Source organism: Sinocyclocheilus rhinocerous, unplaced genomic scaffold (assembly GCF_001515625.1).
Source record: "Sinocyclocheilus rhinocerous isolate Xijiao unplaced genomic scaffold, SAMN03320098_v1.1 scaffold360, whole genome shotgun sequence".
NCBI lineage: Eukaryota > Metazoa > Chordata > Actinopteri > Cypriniformes > Cyprinidae > Sinocyclocheilus > Sinocyclocheilus rhinocerous.
This window is the reverse complement of record NW_015653490.1, coordinates 31,102-46,383: the sequence shown is the minus strand read 5'-3', so window position 1 is coordinate 46,383 and position 15,282 is coordinate 31,102. Positions and strand designations below refer to the sequence as shown.

The 15,282-nt window shown below is 35.3% G+C and overlaps 1 protein-coding gene across 1 annotated transcript; it reads left to right on the top strand.

Moving 5' to 3' along the window:
• The first annotated feature begins 4,892 nt into the window (after positions 1 to 4,892).
• On the top strand, positions 4,893 to 13,757 carry LOC107716398 (V-type proton ATPase catalytic subunit A-like). Its single transcript, XM_016522814.1, has 15 exons — positions 4,893 to 5,019; positions 7,292 to 7,384; positions 7,873 to 8,001; positions 8,108 to 8,322; positions 8,697 to 8,834; positions 8,924 to 9,075; positions 9,948 to 10,110; positions 10,191 to 10,299; positions 10,390 to 10,512; positions 10,605 to 10,719; positions 10,867 to 10,930; positions 11,063 to 11,266; positions 11,355 to 11,449; positions 11,543 to 11,714; positions 12,650 to 13,757. The coding sequence occupies exons 2-15, from the start codon at positions 7,303 to 7,305 to the stop codon at positions 12,740 to 12,742; spliced, it is 1,854 nt and encodes a 617-aa protein (XP_016378300.1). The 5' UTR covers positions 4,893 to 5,019; positions 7,292 to 7,302; the 3' UTR covers positions 12,743 to 13,757.
• Positions 13,758 to 15,282: the final 1,525 nt, after the last annotated feature.

Here is a 15,282-nt window from a genome sequence, read left to right as displayed (position 1 = left end):
CAGGTGAACACTTCCCAAGGGAAAATAATCAAGCAATCAGTGAATCCTTCAAGGCTGAGCAGGGAACATTAATCGTCACAGATAATACATTCTAAAGTGCATTCGGAAAATACATTCACTTGTCTTAAGTTCAGTGTTACTCTAATATAATTTATTTGCAATTTTTCTTAGTTTTACACATTTATTATTATTATTTTTAAGACCACCACAAACGCACCTGTATAGGAGCATGAATGCATAAATCAAACCTGTTTGAGCCTCCCTAATACTGCAGGTTTTGAATCTGACACACCTATTTCTTGTCTTGGAGTCTCTACAAATAAGCTGAAGACCTGAGTCAGGTGTTTTTTGATTAGACAGACATTCAAAATGTGCACTTTTGAGGACCACTGTCATAAATGAACATTAGTTGGGTCATTCCATAATATTTCAGTCCCCCAGAGTTTCTGAAGTGGTGGTTCACCAAAATTAATTGTTAGAAGCTTTTCACAAAACTTTGGGATGCCCATTATAATGAATAAAAATAATTATTGCATTTTAATATTTTTTTGCATAAAATAATGTCTTATATCGATCTTAAACCAAACATATTGTCATGTCCCTGAGGCACTTCACTGAGTTTGTACTTAGAAAATTATTAACAAAATGTGTATAGTGTCTGTGATTTTTTGGCAACAATGTAATCATTTATTTGTGCTCCTTTCTTGTAAAAAATATTGTTCTAAATAAAATGCTAAATATTTTATAAAAAACAGACTTTAAAGTTATGTCCCTCAGTCTGAACTCAACCCCGTCACACTAACCATTCTAAGCCCATAATTATTTAGACTCCACTCATATGTGACATCATTTACCAGAAATTACATCATTCAGGTCTCTTTAATAGTGGTGCAGAAAATGGTTAGTAGTATAATACTTTGTATTCATATTTTTGAGGCATGTTATAGTCAGGGAGGGTACTGTCAATCTTAACAACTCAACCCCGTCACATAAAATTAAGATGGAAAATTATTACTTTTTCAACATTTTATTTTAATCCATAAGTATATACAATATACTTATTTTATTGCTGCCACATATAGTCTACTATCCTACACTACATGAGGAGCAGTGGCCATTTTGAGTGAAAAACCACAACCCTGTCACAAATATATGTATTTCTCATTGTTACGGGGTTGTAAACTTGTGACAGAGTTGAGTTATTTGCTTCATTTATTAATAATTTTAATGAAAACAAATAGTCATGGTTTCAGTAAATATATATACTCCAAAATCATGACAACTCATATTTTTGTTTTAAATAGAATTGTTGATGTAATATGTCCACTTAAATGTTGACAAGCATCATACATCATTTGCAGTAGAAAGACCATGTTGGCCATGCAGATATGTTGACCCAGGAACAAGGGGATAATATGATAGAGAAACAAAACCAAAAATGTAAATGTAAGGCATTGTATTCCTTCAAATGTGTTACAGTCTTCAACCCCGTCACACCTTGTTACATTCATTTTTTTTAGAAAAATATAGGGAAAACAATTATGAACAAAAGTATTTCTTGCTGATTACCATTTGACATGTTAAGGGCTAAAACAATAAAATTTTGGTTTTATTTAAAATTTTTAATTAAAAATATATTTTTTTTTTACAAAAATGAAGAGATCGTACACTGTAAAAAATAAGTGTAATTTTAACTGTAAAATTTTGTAAAAACGCTACGGAAAAAAAATGTTAATAGGTTAACAGTAAGTTCCCGTACTATATACAGGGAAAAACTGTAAAATATCTAACCAGACATTTCATGTAATTTTACAGTGAAACAGGTGAACACTTCCCAAGGGAAAATAATCAAGCAATCAGTGAATCCTTCAAGGCTGAGCAGGGAACATTAATCGTCACAGATAATACATTCTAAAGTGCATTCGGAAAATACATTCACTTGTCTTAAGTTCAGTGTTACTCTAATATAATTTATTTGCAATTTTTCTTAGTTTTACACATTTATTATTATTATTTTTAAGACCACCACAAACGCACCTGTATAGGAGCATGAATGCATAAATCAAACCTGTTTGAGCCTCCCTAATACTGCAGGTTTTGAATCTGACACACCTATTTCTTGTCTTGGAGTCTCTACAAATAAGCTGAAGACCTGAGTCAGGTGTTTTTTGATTAGACAGACATTCAAAATGTGCACTTTTGAGGACCACTGTCATAAATGAACATTAGTTGGGTCATTCCATAATATTTCAGTCCCCCAGAGTTTCTGAAGTGGTGGTTCACCAAAATTAATTGTTAGAAGCTTTTCACAAAACTTTGGGATGCCCATTATAATGAATAAAAATAATTATTGCATTTTAATATTTTTTTGCATAAAATAATGTCTTATATCGATCTTAAACCAAACATATTGTCATGTCCCTGAGGCACTTCACTGAGTTTGTACTTAGAAAATTATTAACAAAATGTGTATAGTGTCTGTGATTTTTTGGCAACAATGTAATCATTTATTTGTGCTCCTTTCTTGTAAAAAATATTGTTCTAAATAAAATGCTAAATATTTTATAAAAAACAGACTTTAAAGTTATGTCCCTCAGTCTGAACTCAACCCCGTCACACTAACCATTCTAAGCCCATAATTATTTAGACTCCACTCATATGTGACATCATTTACCAGAAATTACATCATTCAGGTCTCTTTAATAGTGGTGCAGAAAATGGTTAGTAGTATAATACTTTGTATTCATATTTTTGAGGCATGTTATAGTCAGGGAGGGTACTGTCAATCTTAACAACTCAACCCCGTCACATAAAATTAAGATGGAAAATTATTACTTTTTCAACATTTTATTTTAATCCATAAGTATATACAATATACTTATTTTATTGCTGCCACATATAGTCTACTATCCTACACTACATGAGGAGCAGTGGCCATTTTGAGTGAAAAACCACAACCCTGTCACAAATATATGTATTTCTCATTGTTACGGGGTTGTAAACTTGTGACAGAGTTGAGTTATTTGCTTCATTTATTAATAATTTTAATGAAAACAAATAGTCATGGTTTCAGTAAATATATATACTCAAAAATCATGACAACTATTTTTGTTTTAAATAGAATATGTCCACTTAAACCTTGACAAGCATCATACATCAGAAATTGCACCCACATTTGCAGCAGAAAGACAATGTTGGCCATGCAGATATGTTGACCCAGGAACAAGGGGATAATATGATAGAGAAACAAAACCAAAAATGTAAATGTAAGGCATTGTATTCCTTCAAATGTGTTACAGTCTTCAACCCCGTCACACCTTGTTACATTCATTTTTTTTAGAAAAATATAGGGAAAACAATTATGAACAAAAGTATTTCTTGCTGATTACCATTTGACATGTTAAGGGCTAAAACAATAAAATTTTGGTTTTATTTAAAATTTTTAATTAAAAATATATTTTTTTTTTACAAAAATGAAGAGATCGTACACTGTAAAAAATAAGTGTAATTTTAACTGTAAAATTTTGTAAAAACGCTACGGAAAAAAAATGTTAATAGGTTAACAGTAAGTTCCCGTACTATATACAGGGAAAAACTGTAAAATATCTAACCAGACATTTCATGTAATTTTACAGTGAAATGCTGTTAATTTTACAGTTTTTAGAAGTAAAAATAACAAATCAATGTATAATTTACAGTCAAAAACTGTAAACTGATATTCCCAGAATTCCCTGCATGACACTCCACATTTGAAAGTATTTTGTTTAAATAATCATGTTTTTTTAATAGTTTTTGTTATTAGTTATGTATATTTGGGCTTTATGTTACATCTTCTGTTGTTTAATGAAAGTTTAATGCATTATTTAAGTATCATGTGTGTTACCATGATGGTGTTTTGTGTTTCCATGAATGACTCTGTGCACCTTCTATATATTAGTATATACTTCTGCTTGTGGCGAAGCTACTTGTGATGAGCTTTGATTCTTCATGTGGCTTTCTCTTTTACCACCTGCATTATTATGGTGGTTGTCAGTATGTTACAAAACAGATTTTAATAGCAGTGTGCATTGTTGAATTTACTGGTTTACATTCAAATTTTCTTGTTTGTAAATTACAGGTTTATACAGTTTTTGGCCGTAAATGTGTTTACAGTTTTTCTGTATTTTTTACAAAATTATTCTGGCAACCACAGCTGCCAAAATTATTTTGTAAAAACGACAGATTTTTTTTTAAAGTGTAGACACATAATTTGGGTATTTGTAGCTTCAGTCCTATAGAAATGTGAAAATTATGATAAATGTTTTGTTATCATTAAATTGTTATGAGGGACACATGAGCAGTAGGTACATGTTTGTTTTTATAACAATTTCTGTGTAAAATCCCTTTTAAACCAATCCCATTTTGTCCGTTACAGGGTTGAGAAAAAAAGGTGTCTAAAGCTGAAAATAACTGAAAATAACAAAAGGTCTTTAATGCCTGAGGTGGGAAAATATGTTTTTATTTTTTGGAGGTTTGATATGTGCCTAATGATGTGGGGTATTTAGAATTTGAATCACATATAACTGAAAAAAAATTATATTCCAAGTTGAAATGTTACAGAATCCCAGGAATGACCAGTTAACTTCATAATCAATTCATAATGTTTTAAGTGGAGATTTTGACAAATTCCCAGCCTTTAGAATTGAAAATATTTAAGTATGAAGAAGAAAGACTTTGCTTTGTTTGGTGGATCGGTATAGAGCTACCATACCATGAATATTTATAATTACTATCTCGGGGTAGCCCAGCAGGCACTAGACTAGAACGATGTACAAAACAACGGTAAAATCACAGAAGTAACACTATTTTCTTCACACAGTAGGGAGCGATAGAGAGTTTTCTGCACACGCTGTTCACTCTGCAAGAGGGAGGACGTGCTGTGACGACAGCAAACGACTGAATGAAGTCAGCTGACTTTTCTTGTTCCTCACGTCTCATCTGACCAAAGCATCTGGACACAGGACTGTCTCATTATCTGAGGTATTTACACATTTTTTAAACGATAATCATATAGTTTTTTCACGCTGAGACCACTGTATTGCAGAAGTGTATTTGTTAGGTTAATCAAACAGAAAATATGATTATATGATTTTCTCAGATTCTCTTTGTAATTTTTTTTCTTTAATAATCATATAACAGTTAATTTTACTGATGTACATTGTGTGTTGTGTCGCTGAATAATTTCTCACTTCCCCTCTGCATGCAGCTTATTGCAGTCGTTAACATTGACGTTACATGTTTATTTTCCCTGCAGCACTGAGAATAATAACCCACTTGGATGCTAAACAGATTGCTGGAGAATTTCAGTATATTATCTATATAATCATTTCAAGTGTTCACGAACACATGAGATGGATCACATTACTCGCTATAATTAATGGGAGACAAAAATTACCTTAGATTTTCAGCAAAGGTCAAATTCTATCAGCAGCATCGTGATCATGTGATCATGCAGCAGCATCTCTTCGCAGCTCGATGTCCAGTGCACACAACAGCTACAAGCATTAAACGATCTTTGAGTACATCTGGAGAATATATATTTAATATCCTTTATTTAATCCTCTCATCTTTTTCTCTGTAGAGATGATTGCATTTGGGCATTGTAAAATTTGATGCTCAAATAGGCAGCTTACTAGATTTTGACACACAACCGTTGCCTTCTGTTTTCCGATTAACAACAGCATACTAGGTTTGCAGACCACATGTCTGTACAGTTTTGTTCTGTACTGACAGAACTCAGTTTTTCGCCTGTGGTCAAAAGTCTGATTTGAACTTATTTCATACCAGTTGGATCATTCGTCATCATGTGATTATACATTCACAAAAACCTGGAAGTTAGACTGCTTCCTCTTGAGGTTCTTGAGGAATAACAAGAAATATTTGTATTAATGAAGGTGTCAGTGTCATGTATTTTTTTTTACAGAACATTTGAGCTGTTTAGTTGGCTGGTTCTCAACTAAAAAGGATTTGTTCTGTCATAAGTTGCCACTACAAAACACAGTTTTTCCAGATTTGCTCAACTGTTTGTTTTCCCGACTTCCTCACATGGTTTCTGTTTTACAGTCAGTGTCATGTGCCCTTGGTCATGTGACTGTGTTCCATGTTTGTCCTACATATAAATGTTGTATAAATAATAATGGGCTTTTTACACAATAGGCAACCTCCTGTCCTGGAAATTGCTATTGTTACTACTGCAAATCATTCTGACATAAACGTATAAAAGGAAACATGATAGCTGAAAAGTAGTACATTAAACACATTTATTCATTTTTAAACATATTTAATCTATATTAATATATTAATCACAATAATAAGCAGCTTGTGTAAGTGAGCAGAATGTTCAGAAGCAGGGCCGTCCTTAGGGGGGTGCAACTGGTGCGGTCGCACTGGGCCCCGCGGTGAACGGACCGAGGGGGAAACAACCCTCCCCGGAACGCGATTGCGAACGGACCGAGGGGGGCTCCGCTCCCTACCTCGCACCGGGCCCCGCGTCAGAAGTGTAGAAATTGTTCAGAAGTGTAGAAATAAGTATAGGAAGTAAGTTTTTTTGCTTCGTTTTGTATCAGACACATTCAAAATGGACTTCTCCAAGCTTCTTTTTTTTTACAGAACATTTGAGCTGTTTAGTTGGCTGGTTCTCAACTAAAAAGGATTTGTTCTGTCATAAGTTGCCACTACAAAACACAGTTTTTCCAGATTTGCTCAACTGTCTGTTTTCCCGACTTCCTCACATGGTTTCTGTTTTACAGTCAGTGTCATGTGCCCTTGGTCATGTGACTGTGTTCCATGTTTGTCCTACATATAAATGTTGTATAAATAATAATGGGCTTTTTACACAATAGGCAACCTCCTGTCCTGGAAATTGCTATTGTTACTACTGCAAATCATTCTGACATAAACGTATAAAAGGAAACATGATAGCTGAAAAGTAGTACATTAAACACATTTATTCATTTTTAAACATATTTAATCTATATTAATATATTAATCACAATAATAAGCAGCTTGTGTAAGTGAGCAGAATGTTCAGAAGCAGGGCCGTCCTTAGGGGGGTGCAACTGGTGCGGTCGCACTGGGCCCCGTGGCGAACGGACCGAGGGGGAAACAACCCTCCCTGGAACGCGATTGCGAATGGACCGAGGGGGGCCCCGCTCCCTACCTCGCACCGGGCCCCGCGTCAGAAGTGTAGAAATTGTTCAGAAGTGTAGAAATAAGTATAGGAAGTAAGTTTTTTTGCTTCGTTTTGTATCAGACACATTCAAAATGGACTTCTCCAAGCTTCCCAAGATCCGAGATGAGGAGCGGGAGGGACAATTCGGATATGTGCATGGCGTATCTGGACCTGGTTAGTAGGAATTCAGATGTCATAGTTTTTATTTTATTTTATTTTATTATTTTATTTTATTATTTTGAATTATGTTGTCACCAGAGCGTTAGATTTTTTATTTTATCTATACTTCCCGCTCGATGCCTCAGCAAGAGGGGATATCCTGGTGATCGGGAGGCCCCTTAGGGCGACCTAGATACGGTAGACCAGACAGGGCAGCCTGAAAGCATAAGCCCAGCCCCGGACGTCCAGGAAATGTTTGCAGTGCCGTGCCGGGGGCCTAATGATCAAGAATGTTCAGACACGGGTCACGACGAGGCGTTCCCCATAGCTACCCCTAGAGGGCGCAGTTCGAAGTTCCCATGAAAGGGAACTAATATATATATACATACATACATACATACATATATAATATTTTTTTCATTTTTATTTAGCTATTGTTAAACTTTAAATGTTCACAAGTCATTTTTGATAATCACATTACTGACTCACTAATTGTGTTATAGTGGTGACGGCCTCCAGTATGGCAGGAGCTGCCATGTACGAGCTGGTGCGAGTTGGCCACAGTGAGCTTGTGGGAGAGATCATTAGACTGGAGGGTGACATGGCCACCGTTCAGGTCTATGAAGAGACATGTATCCTATTCTTACCTTAGTACAGGACATACTTTCTGTGGTTTATGTTGTACACAGTGCGTATAATCTGTTAAATAGTATTATAGTTTTCCTGAGCTTTCATCAGCTGGTGTGTCGGTTGGTGACCCTGTCCTGCGCACAGGGAAGCCCCTCTCTGTGGAGTTAGGACCAGGAATCATGGGCTCCATCTTTGATGGAATTCAGCGTCCCCTCAAAGACATCAATGACCTCACCCAAAGTATCTACATTCCTAGAGGAGTCAACATTGGTGCCCTTAACCGTGATCTGAAATGGGAGTTCTCTCCATCCAAGAGCGTGCGAGTAAGTGAAGGATTAGTTTTAAGTTAAGTTTAGTTTTGGTTATGATAGTTGTGATGTTTATTTATTTATTTTTCTTTCTTTCTTTCTTGGTTATGATTTAACATCCTTTCAGGTTCCAAGAAGGCCAATCACTTAGTAGCTTTAAGGGGTCATATCATGAGTATATCAACATTTTTTGTAATCTTTTGCGATTTAAAAAGATCATTGTCCTATAAAATCTTTGAAACATGACAGTTTGTGCTGTTCCTGGCTGTGTGTAGCACCTACAACTCTGCATGTATCCCAAATATATAACCTCTTTTAAAGAAACTCCAATGGTGTCAGGTGATTAATCAGATGACTGAATGATTTTAAGCTGTTGTTTCTGCGTCCAGGTTGGCAGTCACGTCACTGGAGGTGATATCTATGGTATGGTGTTTGAAAACTCTCTTATTAAACACAAAATAATGTTACCACCAAAAAGCCGAGGAACTGTCACATACGTAGCACCATCTGGAAACTATGATGTCTCGGTGAGGATAATAAAATGTACATCTTTTTCAAAAACAGTAAAATTATAATTATTGTGACACAGAAGTCAATGTGAATGTGTGTTTGTCAGGATGTGGTGTTGGAGTTGGAGTTTGAGGGGGTAAAAGAGAAGTACACCATGGTGCAAGTGTGGCCAGTGCGTCAGGTCCGGCCAGTCACCGAGAAACTTCCTGCAAATCACCCTCTGCTGACTGGTCAGCGGGTACTGGACGCCCTCTTTCCGTGAGTCACGTTGTGTGAAATGATTCCATAGGAAATTTAATAATATAAGTTAAAACTAATATATAATATAAGTAAAAAAAAAAAAAAAAAAAGTAATTGAAGAAAAAGAAATGTAATTTTTCATAATAACAGGCGACTCAGTGTTCAGATAACACATAATGGACAAATCATGCATTTTAAAAGCTTAATTTTACCCAAAGGATTTTTTAATAATAGAGGATTTTCTTCAACATCAAAAATAATGTGGTTAAATAATTGGTTTAAATAATTATAGGAATAGAATGTAGTACATTACATTATTGTGAATGTGGATATTATAAATTATACAGATATGGGATCATTTTAGTGTTTTTGAAAGAAGTCTCTTATACTCCTCAAGGCTGCATTTATTTGATCAAAAATAGTAAAAAAAAAAAAATAAATAAAAAAGTAGTATTGTGAAATATTACAACCGTTTGATAAAAATACAACAGTTTTCTATTTGAATATGTTTTAAAATGTAATTTATACCTGTGATGGTGAAGCTACATTTTCAGCCGCAATTACTCCAGCCTTCAGTGTCACATGATCCTTCAGAAATCATACTGATATGCAGATTTGGTGTTTAAGAAGCATTTATTGTTATTGATGTTGAAAACCGCTATGCTGTTTCATATATTTGAGGAAACCTTGATAAATTTTTTCAGGATTCTTTTAAATTGAAATCATTTGTAACATTATAAATGTCTTTACTGTCACTTTTGATCAATTTAATGCATCTTTGCTGAATCAAATTATTAATTGCTAAAAAAAAACAAAAAAAACCTTTGAACAGTAGTGTACATGTCTGGTAGTTTAACAGATCTTTCGACTTTTACTGTTTGATTCAACAGGTGTGTGCAGGGAGGGACCACTGCCATCCCTGGTGCTTTCGGTTGTGGTAAAACTGTGATCTCTCAGTCCCTGTCCAAGTACTCCAACAGTGATGTCATCATCTACGTCGGCTGTGGAGAGCGTGGTAACGAGATGTCTGAAGTACTCCGAGATTTCCCTGAGGTGAATAGCACTGTCATTGTACCAACAGCAAAAACACTGTAATAGATGGTATGGTGATTGACAGTTCTCTTGCCCTATAGCTCACCATGGAGGTGGATGGGAAAGTAGAGAGCATCATGAAGAGAACAGCCTTGGTTGCCAACACATCCAACATGCCTGTGGCTGCCAGAGAAGCTTCCATTTACACAGGTTTATTGAACATTTGATACAAAAATAATGTGTGTGCTTTAAAACCCAGCAGCTGTGTTGTCATCATTAATAGGTGTTTATTCTGTCCAGGAATCACGCTGTCTGAGTATTTCAGGGACATGGGCTACAATGTGAGTATGATGGCTGACTCCACCTCTCGATGGGCAGAAGCTCTGAGGGAGATCTCCGGTCGTCTGGCTGAGATGCCTGCTGGTATGTGTGCCGTGACCATCTCAGTCATGACAGCACATATTATAAACTACAAATTATAAACTAAATTTGTGCTGGTGTGCTTGTGTTCACAGATAGCGGTTATCCTGCCTATCTCGGAGCACGTCTGGCTTCATTTTATGAGCGTGCTGGTCGAGTTAAATGTCTTGGTAACCCAGAGAGAGAGGGCAGTGTGAGCATTGTGGGAGCGTAAGTAGATCTGTTGGACTTGTTTAAATGCTTTTTCTTCTTCAGTCTCCATCATTTGCTTTGGTAAAGTTTTTATTTATTATTTATGACTGCTGTTGTGATATTGTCTGCAGACTCGCTGAAGCTTTTTTTTTGTTTTAACTGCAGTGTGTCTCCCCCTGGTGGTGATTTCTCAGATCCTGTGACATCTGCTACTCTTGGTATCGTACAAGTAAGTGTAGATTTCCTTCACACAGCAGTCTTAATACACTGGCTCATAGCAAAATAACATAATTTGTTCTTCTTGCAGAAATAAACAGTCCTTTTTTGTTATTGTAATCCTTCCATTCTTTCTCACTCCCAGGTGTTTTGGGGTCTGGATAAAAAGCTGGCTCAGAGAAAGCACTTCCCTTCAGTGAACTGGCTCATCAGTTACAGTAAGTACACACGAGCACTGGACGAGTACTACGACAAGCACTTCCCTGAATTTGTACCACTGCGTACCAAAGCCAAAGAGATCCTGCAGGAAGAGGAAGACTTGGCTGAGATTGTGCAGCTTGTGGGGAAGGTGGGTCTGTGGGTTCATTCATGTTTACTGTTTGTATACATCACTTTTTGTGGTAGTTTTCAGTGGTAAAACACGTTTATTTTTTTAGGCATCTTTGGCTGAAACGGATAAGATCACGCTGGAAGTTGCCAAATTAATCAAAGATGATTTCCTGCAGCAAAATGGATACACACCTTATGACAGGTATTAAACTGATTGAAACTGAGGATCATTCAACTGCTTTGTCAAATGACATGGGACTGTATGGATCTGAAATGCTCAATTTCTCATTTTCAGGTTTTGTCCGTTCTATAAGACAGTGGGTATCTTGTCCAACATGATTGCGTTCTATGATATGGCACGTCATGCCGTAGAGACCACTGCACAGAGCGACAATAAGATCACCTGGGCCATGATCCGGGAACACATGGGAGAAATTCTCTACAGGATCAGTTCCATGAAATTCAAGGTACAGAATGTAAACATTGTTTGTGTTTTAAATGAATCATGCCTTGATTATGTCTAAACCAGTAGACTCCAAGCCACTTTAATAAAATTATTTTAACAAATTATTTTATGTAATTAAGTAAACTTGCAGCCCTTTTGGAAGTTTGCTGAGGTTCCTAACTAGCGTCCACTGCTCTACCACTTGATTTATTATGACTTCCATTATCTTGGTATGCCAATAGCTTGGTTCCTCTTTCATAGTGATCAAGTCTTGTGAACAAGCTAAACAGTTCAGTTTAATCACATTATATGGCCAGAGGTTGAATGTTAAAGGGTTAGTTCACCCAAAAATGAAAATTAGGCTGTGTTTTACTCACCCCCGAGGCATCCTAGGTGTATATGACTTTCTTCTTTCAGACGAATCCAGTCGGAGTTATATTAAAAATTGTCTTTGATCTTTCAAGCTCTATCATTGCAGTCAGTAGGTGTTGCATTGCTTAAATAAAAAGCAATGCAATTTTTTTAAATAAAAAGCGCCCATGCATTAAAAAAAAAGTGTCTCACACGGCTACAGGGGGTGAGCAAAGGCCTCCTTTAGCGAATTGATGTCTTGGTATTATTTTTAAAGCTAAAGTGTGTTCTTTTTGTGTGAAGATAAAATACTTTTTTCTATCCCAGCTTAACATGCTGCCAGTTATAATTATTCTGTTTGTTGACTGGGAGTATTTGAAAAGACTTGACACTTAATTTTTAAATTTCATTGTTCATTAAAGCTATAAAAATATTGTAATTCTTTGTAAAACAGAAAAACATGCATTGATTTAGAAAACTGTTTCTTTCAACTAATTTAAATCATTTTATTCCGTAATTATACTTTATCTTTTTATTTTAGCAATTTAAAAAGTTGGCATATTTAAAAAAAAAAAATGTCTTTCAATGTCTGTAACTGTATTTCAGGACCCAGTAAAAGAGGGTGAGGAGAAGATCAAAGCTGATTACGCTCAGCTCCATGAAGACATGCAGAACTCCTTCCGAACACTGGAAGACTAAGAGTCTGTCCCTAGCCATCATTCTCAGGGCAGGGCAGCAGAACCCCACATCCCCCCAAACGCACACAGTCAATGTCCTTTTCCTTTGTCTTATTGCTGTCTAATACATTCCACTGCTTTTTGTTCATCTTGTGGTGTTATAGATGCTCTAGTGTTCTTGAGGTACCTCAGAATACCTTTGTTTGTGTGTGTGCGCGTGCATTTGTGTATATGTGCAATCTGTATGATCCTCTTCAAAGCCTCTGCTTCAGTTTATATTTTACAGATCATTTTCTCTATAGATGTTATTAAATAACTTGATGTAATTATTGTTCTATTTTTATCTGTACAGAAGACTGGAAGACATGACTTCAGAGATTCACTATATTTACTGCTGGAATATTTACAGTTTTAATGGTTGCCAACATATTTCTTGTGTCGTTTTTGGTATGGATGTTTATTGCAGTATTGTCCTGTATATTTCTTTGCGGACACTTCCTCTTCATTGCTCACATGAGTCCTGGAAAAATATAAATAAATATTGATGAATTTACAAGTATTGTGAATAACTGTTTTTAAGTGGATGTGTTTTGGGTTCTGCATTTTTAAACAAAATGCTTTTTAGTAGTTTGTTTTAACCAAATATATTTGGTTAACAGGCCTTCAGCCTTTTTTTCCCCATCTTTGTTTGCATAAATGTTTGATCCTTTTCAGGTAAAATTTGAGCAAGCAAGATTATCATGGCTATTAATATGAAATATGTGGAAATGATTCTCAAAAAATTTAAAACTGATGCCCTAATTTCAAAATTTCTTCTATTTCTCCAAATGAAGATATTTAACCGTCACCCTTGGCTTAGTCATGTGCTCATCATTTTACACCTGTTTTGAGGTATGTACGGTGTAAAAAGTGCTTTAAAAATAAATTGGGTTGTGGTGTGTTTGCAAACTTTATCACTGTAGAGAGTAGTTCCTCAAGTATTTCTAGCTTTGTGCAAGTCATTGTGTAGCCAAGAACAATGGACTTCTTACCAATATCATATGATCTGGCATATAAAATGGCATATCATAAAAGCGAATAACTTCCCGTTATTTATAGGGTAAAAATAGTCTTGTCAAACTTACATCCATTTTAACATCTAGATTACAAATGTAGCTTTTATGTATATGTGCAATCTGTATGATCCTCTTCAAAGCCTCTGCTTCAGTTTATATTTTACAGATCATTTTCTCTATAGATGTTATTAAATAACTTGATGTAATTATTGTTCTATTTTTATCTGTACAGAAGACTGGAAGACATGACTTCAGAGATTCACTATATTTACTGCTGGAATATTTACAGTTTTAATGGTTGCCAACATATTTCTTGTGTCGTTTTTGGTATGGATGTTTATTGCAGTATTGTCCTGTATATTTCTTTGCGGACACTTCCTCTTCATTGCTCACATGAGTCCTGGAAAAATATAAATAAATATTGATGAATTTACAAGTATTGTGAATAACTGTTTTTAAGTGGATGTGTTTTGGGTTCTGCATTTTTAAACAAAATGCTTTTTAGTAGTTTGTTTTAACCAAATATATTTGGTTAACAGGCCTTCAGCCTTTTTTTCCCTATCTTTGTTTGCATAAATGTTTGATCCTTTTCAGGTAAAATTTGAGCAAGCAAGATTATCATGGCTATTAATATGAAATATGTGGAAATGATTCTCAAAAAATTTAAAACTGATGCCCTAATTTCAAAATTTCTTCTATTTCTCCAAATGAAGATATTTAACCGTCACCCTTGGCTTAGTCATGTGCTCATCATTTTACACCTGTTTTGAGGTATGTACGGTGTAAAAAGTGCTTTAAAAATAAATTGGGTTGTGGTGTGTTTGCAAACTTTATCACTGTAGAGAGTAGTTCCTCAAGTATTTCTAGCTTTGTGCAAGTCATTGTGTAGCCAAGAACAATGGACTTCTTACCAATATCATATGATCTGGCATATAAAATGGCATATCATAAAAGCGAATAACTATTCCCGTTATTTATAGGGTAAAAATAGTCTTGTCAAACTTACATCCATTTTAACATCTATATTACAAATGTAGCTTTTAAGATAAGAATATCTCTGATTTAGTTATCTACCTGCATCTGTGGCCTACTATTCATCCAAACACTTGATGGGTCCATTTTCATGGCAAAGTTACACCTTTCTTCCATTTCTCACCCTTTAAGTTTGGTTTGTTCTCAGAGGTTGATTATCATGTTAATGCATAAGTGTCTGCATTTAAATGCATTCTATTTACCTGTGTGTGCATATGAATGATGTCAGTTTGTTTATCTGGTCTTACTGCATTTTCTCATCTTGGAACTGGAATGTGGCTACTCTAGTTCCCTGCCCTGGTTTCTTGTCTACAGTCATGGCCAAAAGTTTTGGCAGTGACATAAATTGTGTTTTGCAAAGTTTGCTGCTTCAGTATTTGTAGATTATTTTTCCACATGTTTCTATGGTACACTGAAAAACAATAAGCATATAAGTTTTAAAGGCTTATATTGGCAAAAAAAATAAATAAATTTA

Excerpts from the sequence above, each read along its gene's own strand:
- LOC107716398 (XM_016522814.1), top strand. The coding sequence starts at position 7,303 with ATGGACTTCTCCAAGCTTCCCAAGATCCGAGATGAGGAGCGGGAGGGA. Across the intron at positions 10,931-11,062 it reads CTACTCTTGGTATCGTACAA|GTGTTTTGGGGTCTGGATAA; the intron begins GTAAGTGTAGAT and ends TCTCACTCCCAG. Across the intron at positions 11,267-11,354 it reads TTGTGCAGCTTGTGGGGAAG|GCATCTTTGGCTGAAACGGA; the intron begins GTGGGTCTGTGG and ends TTATTTTTTTAG.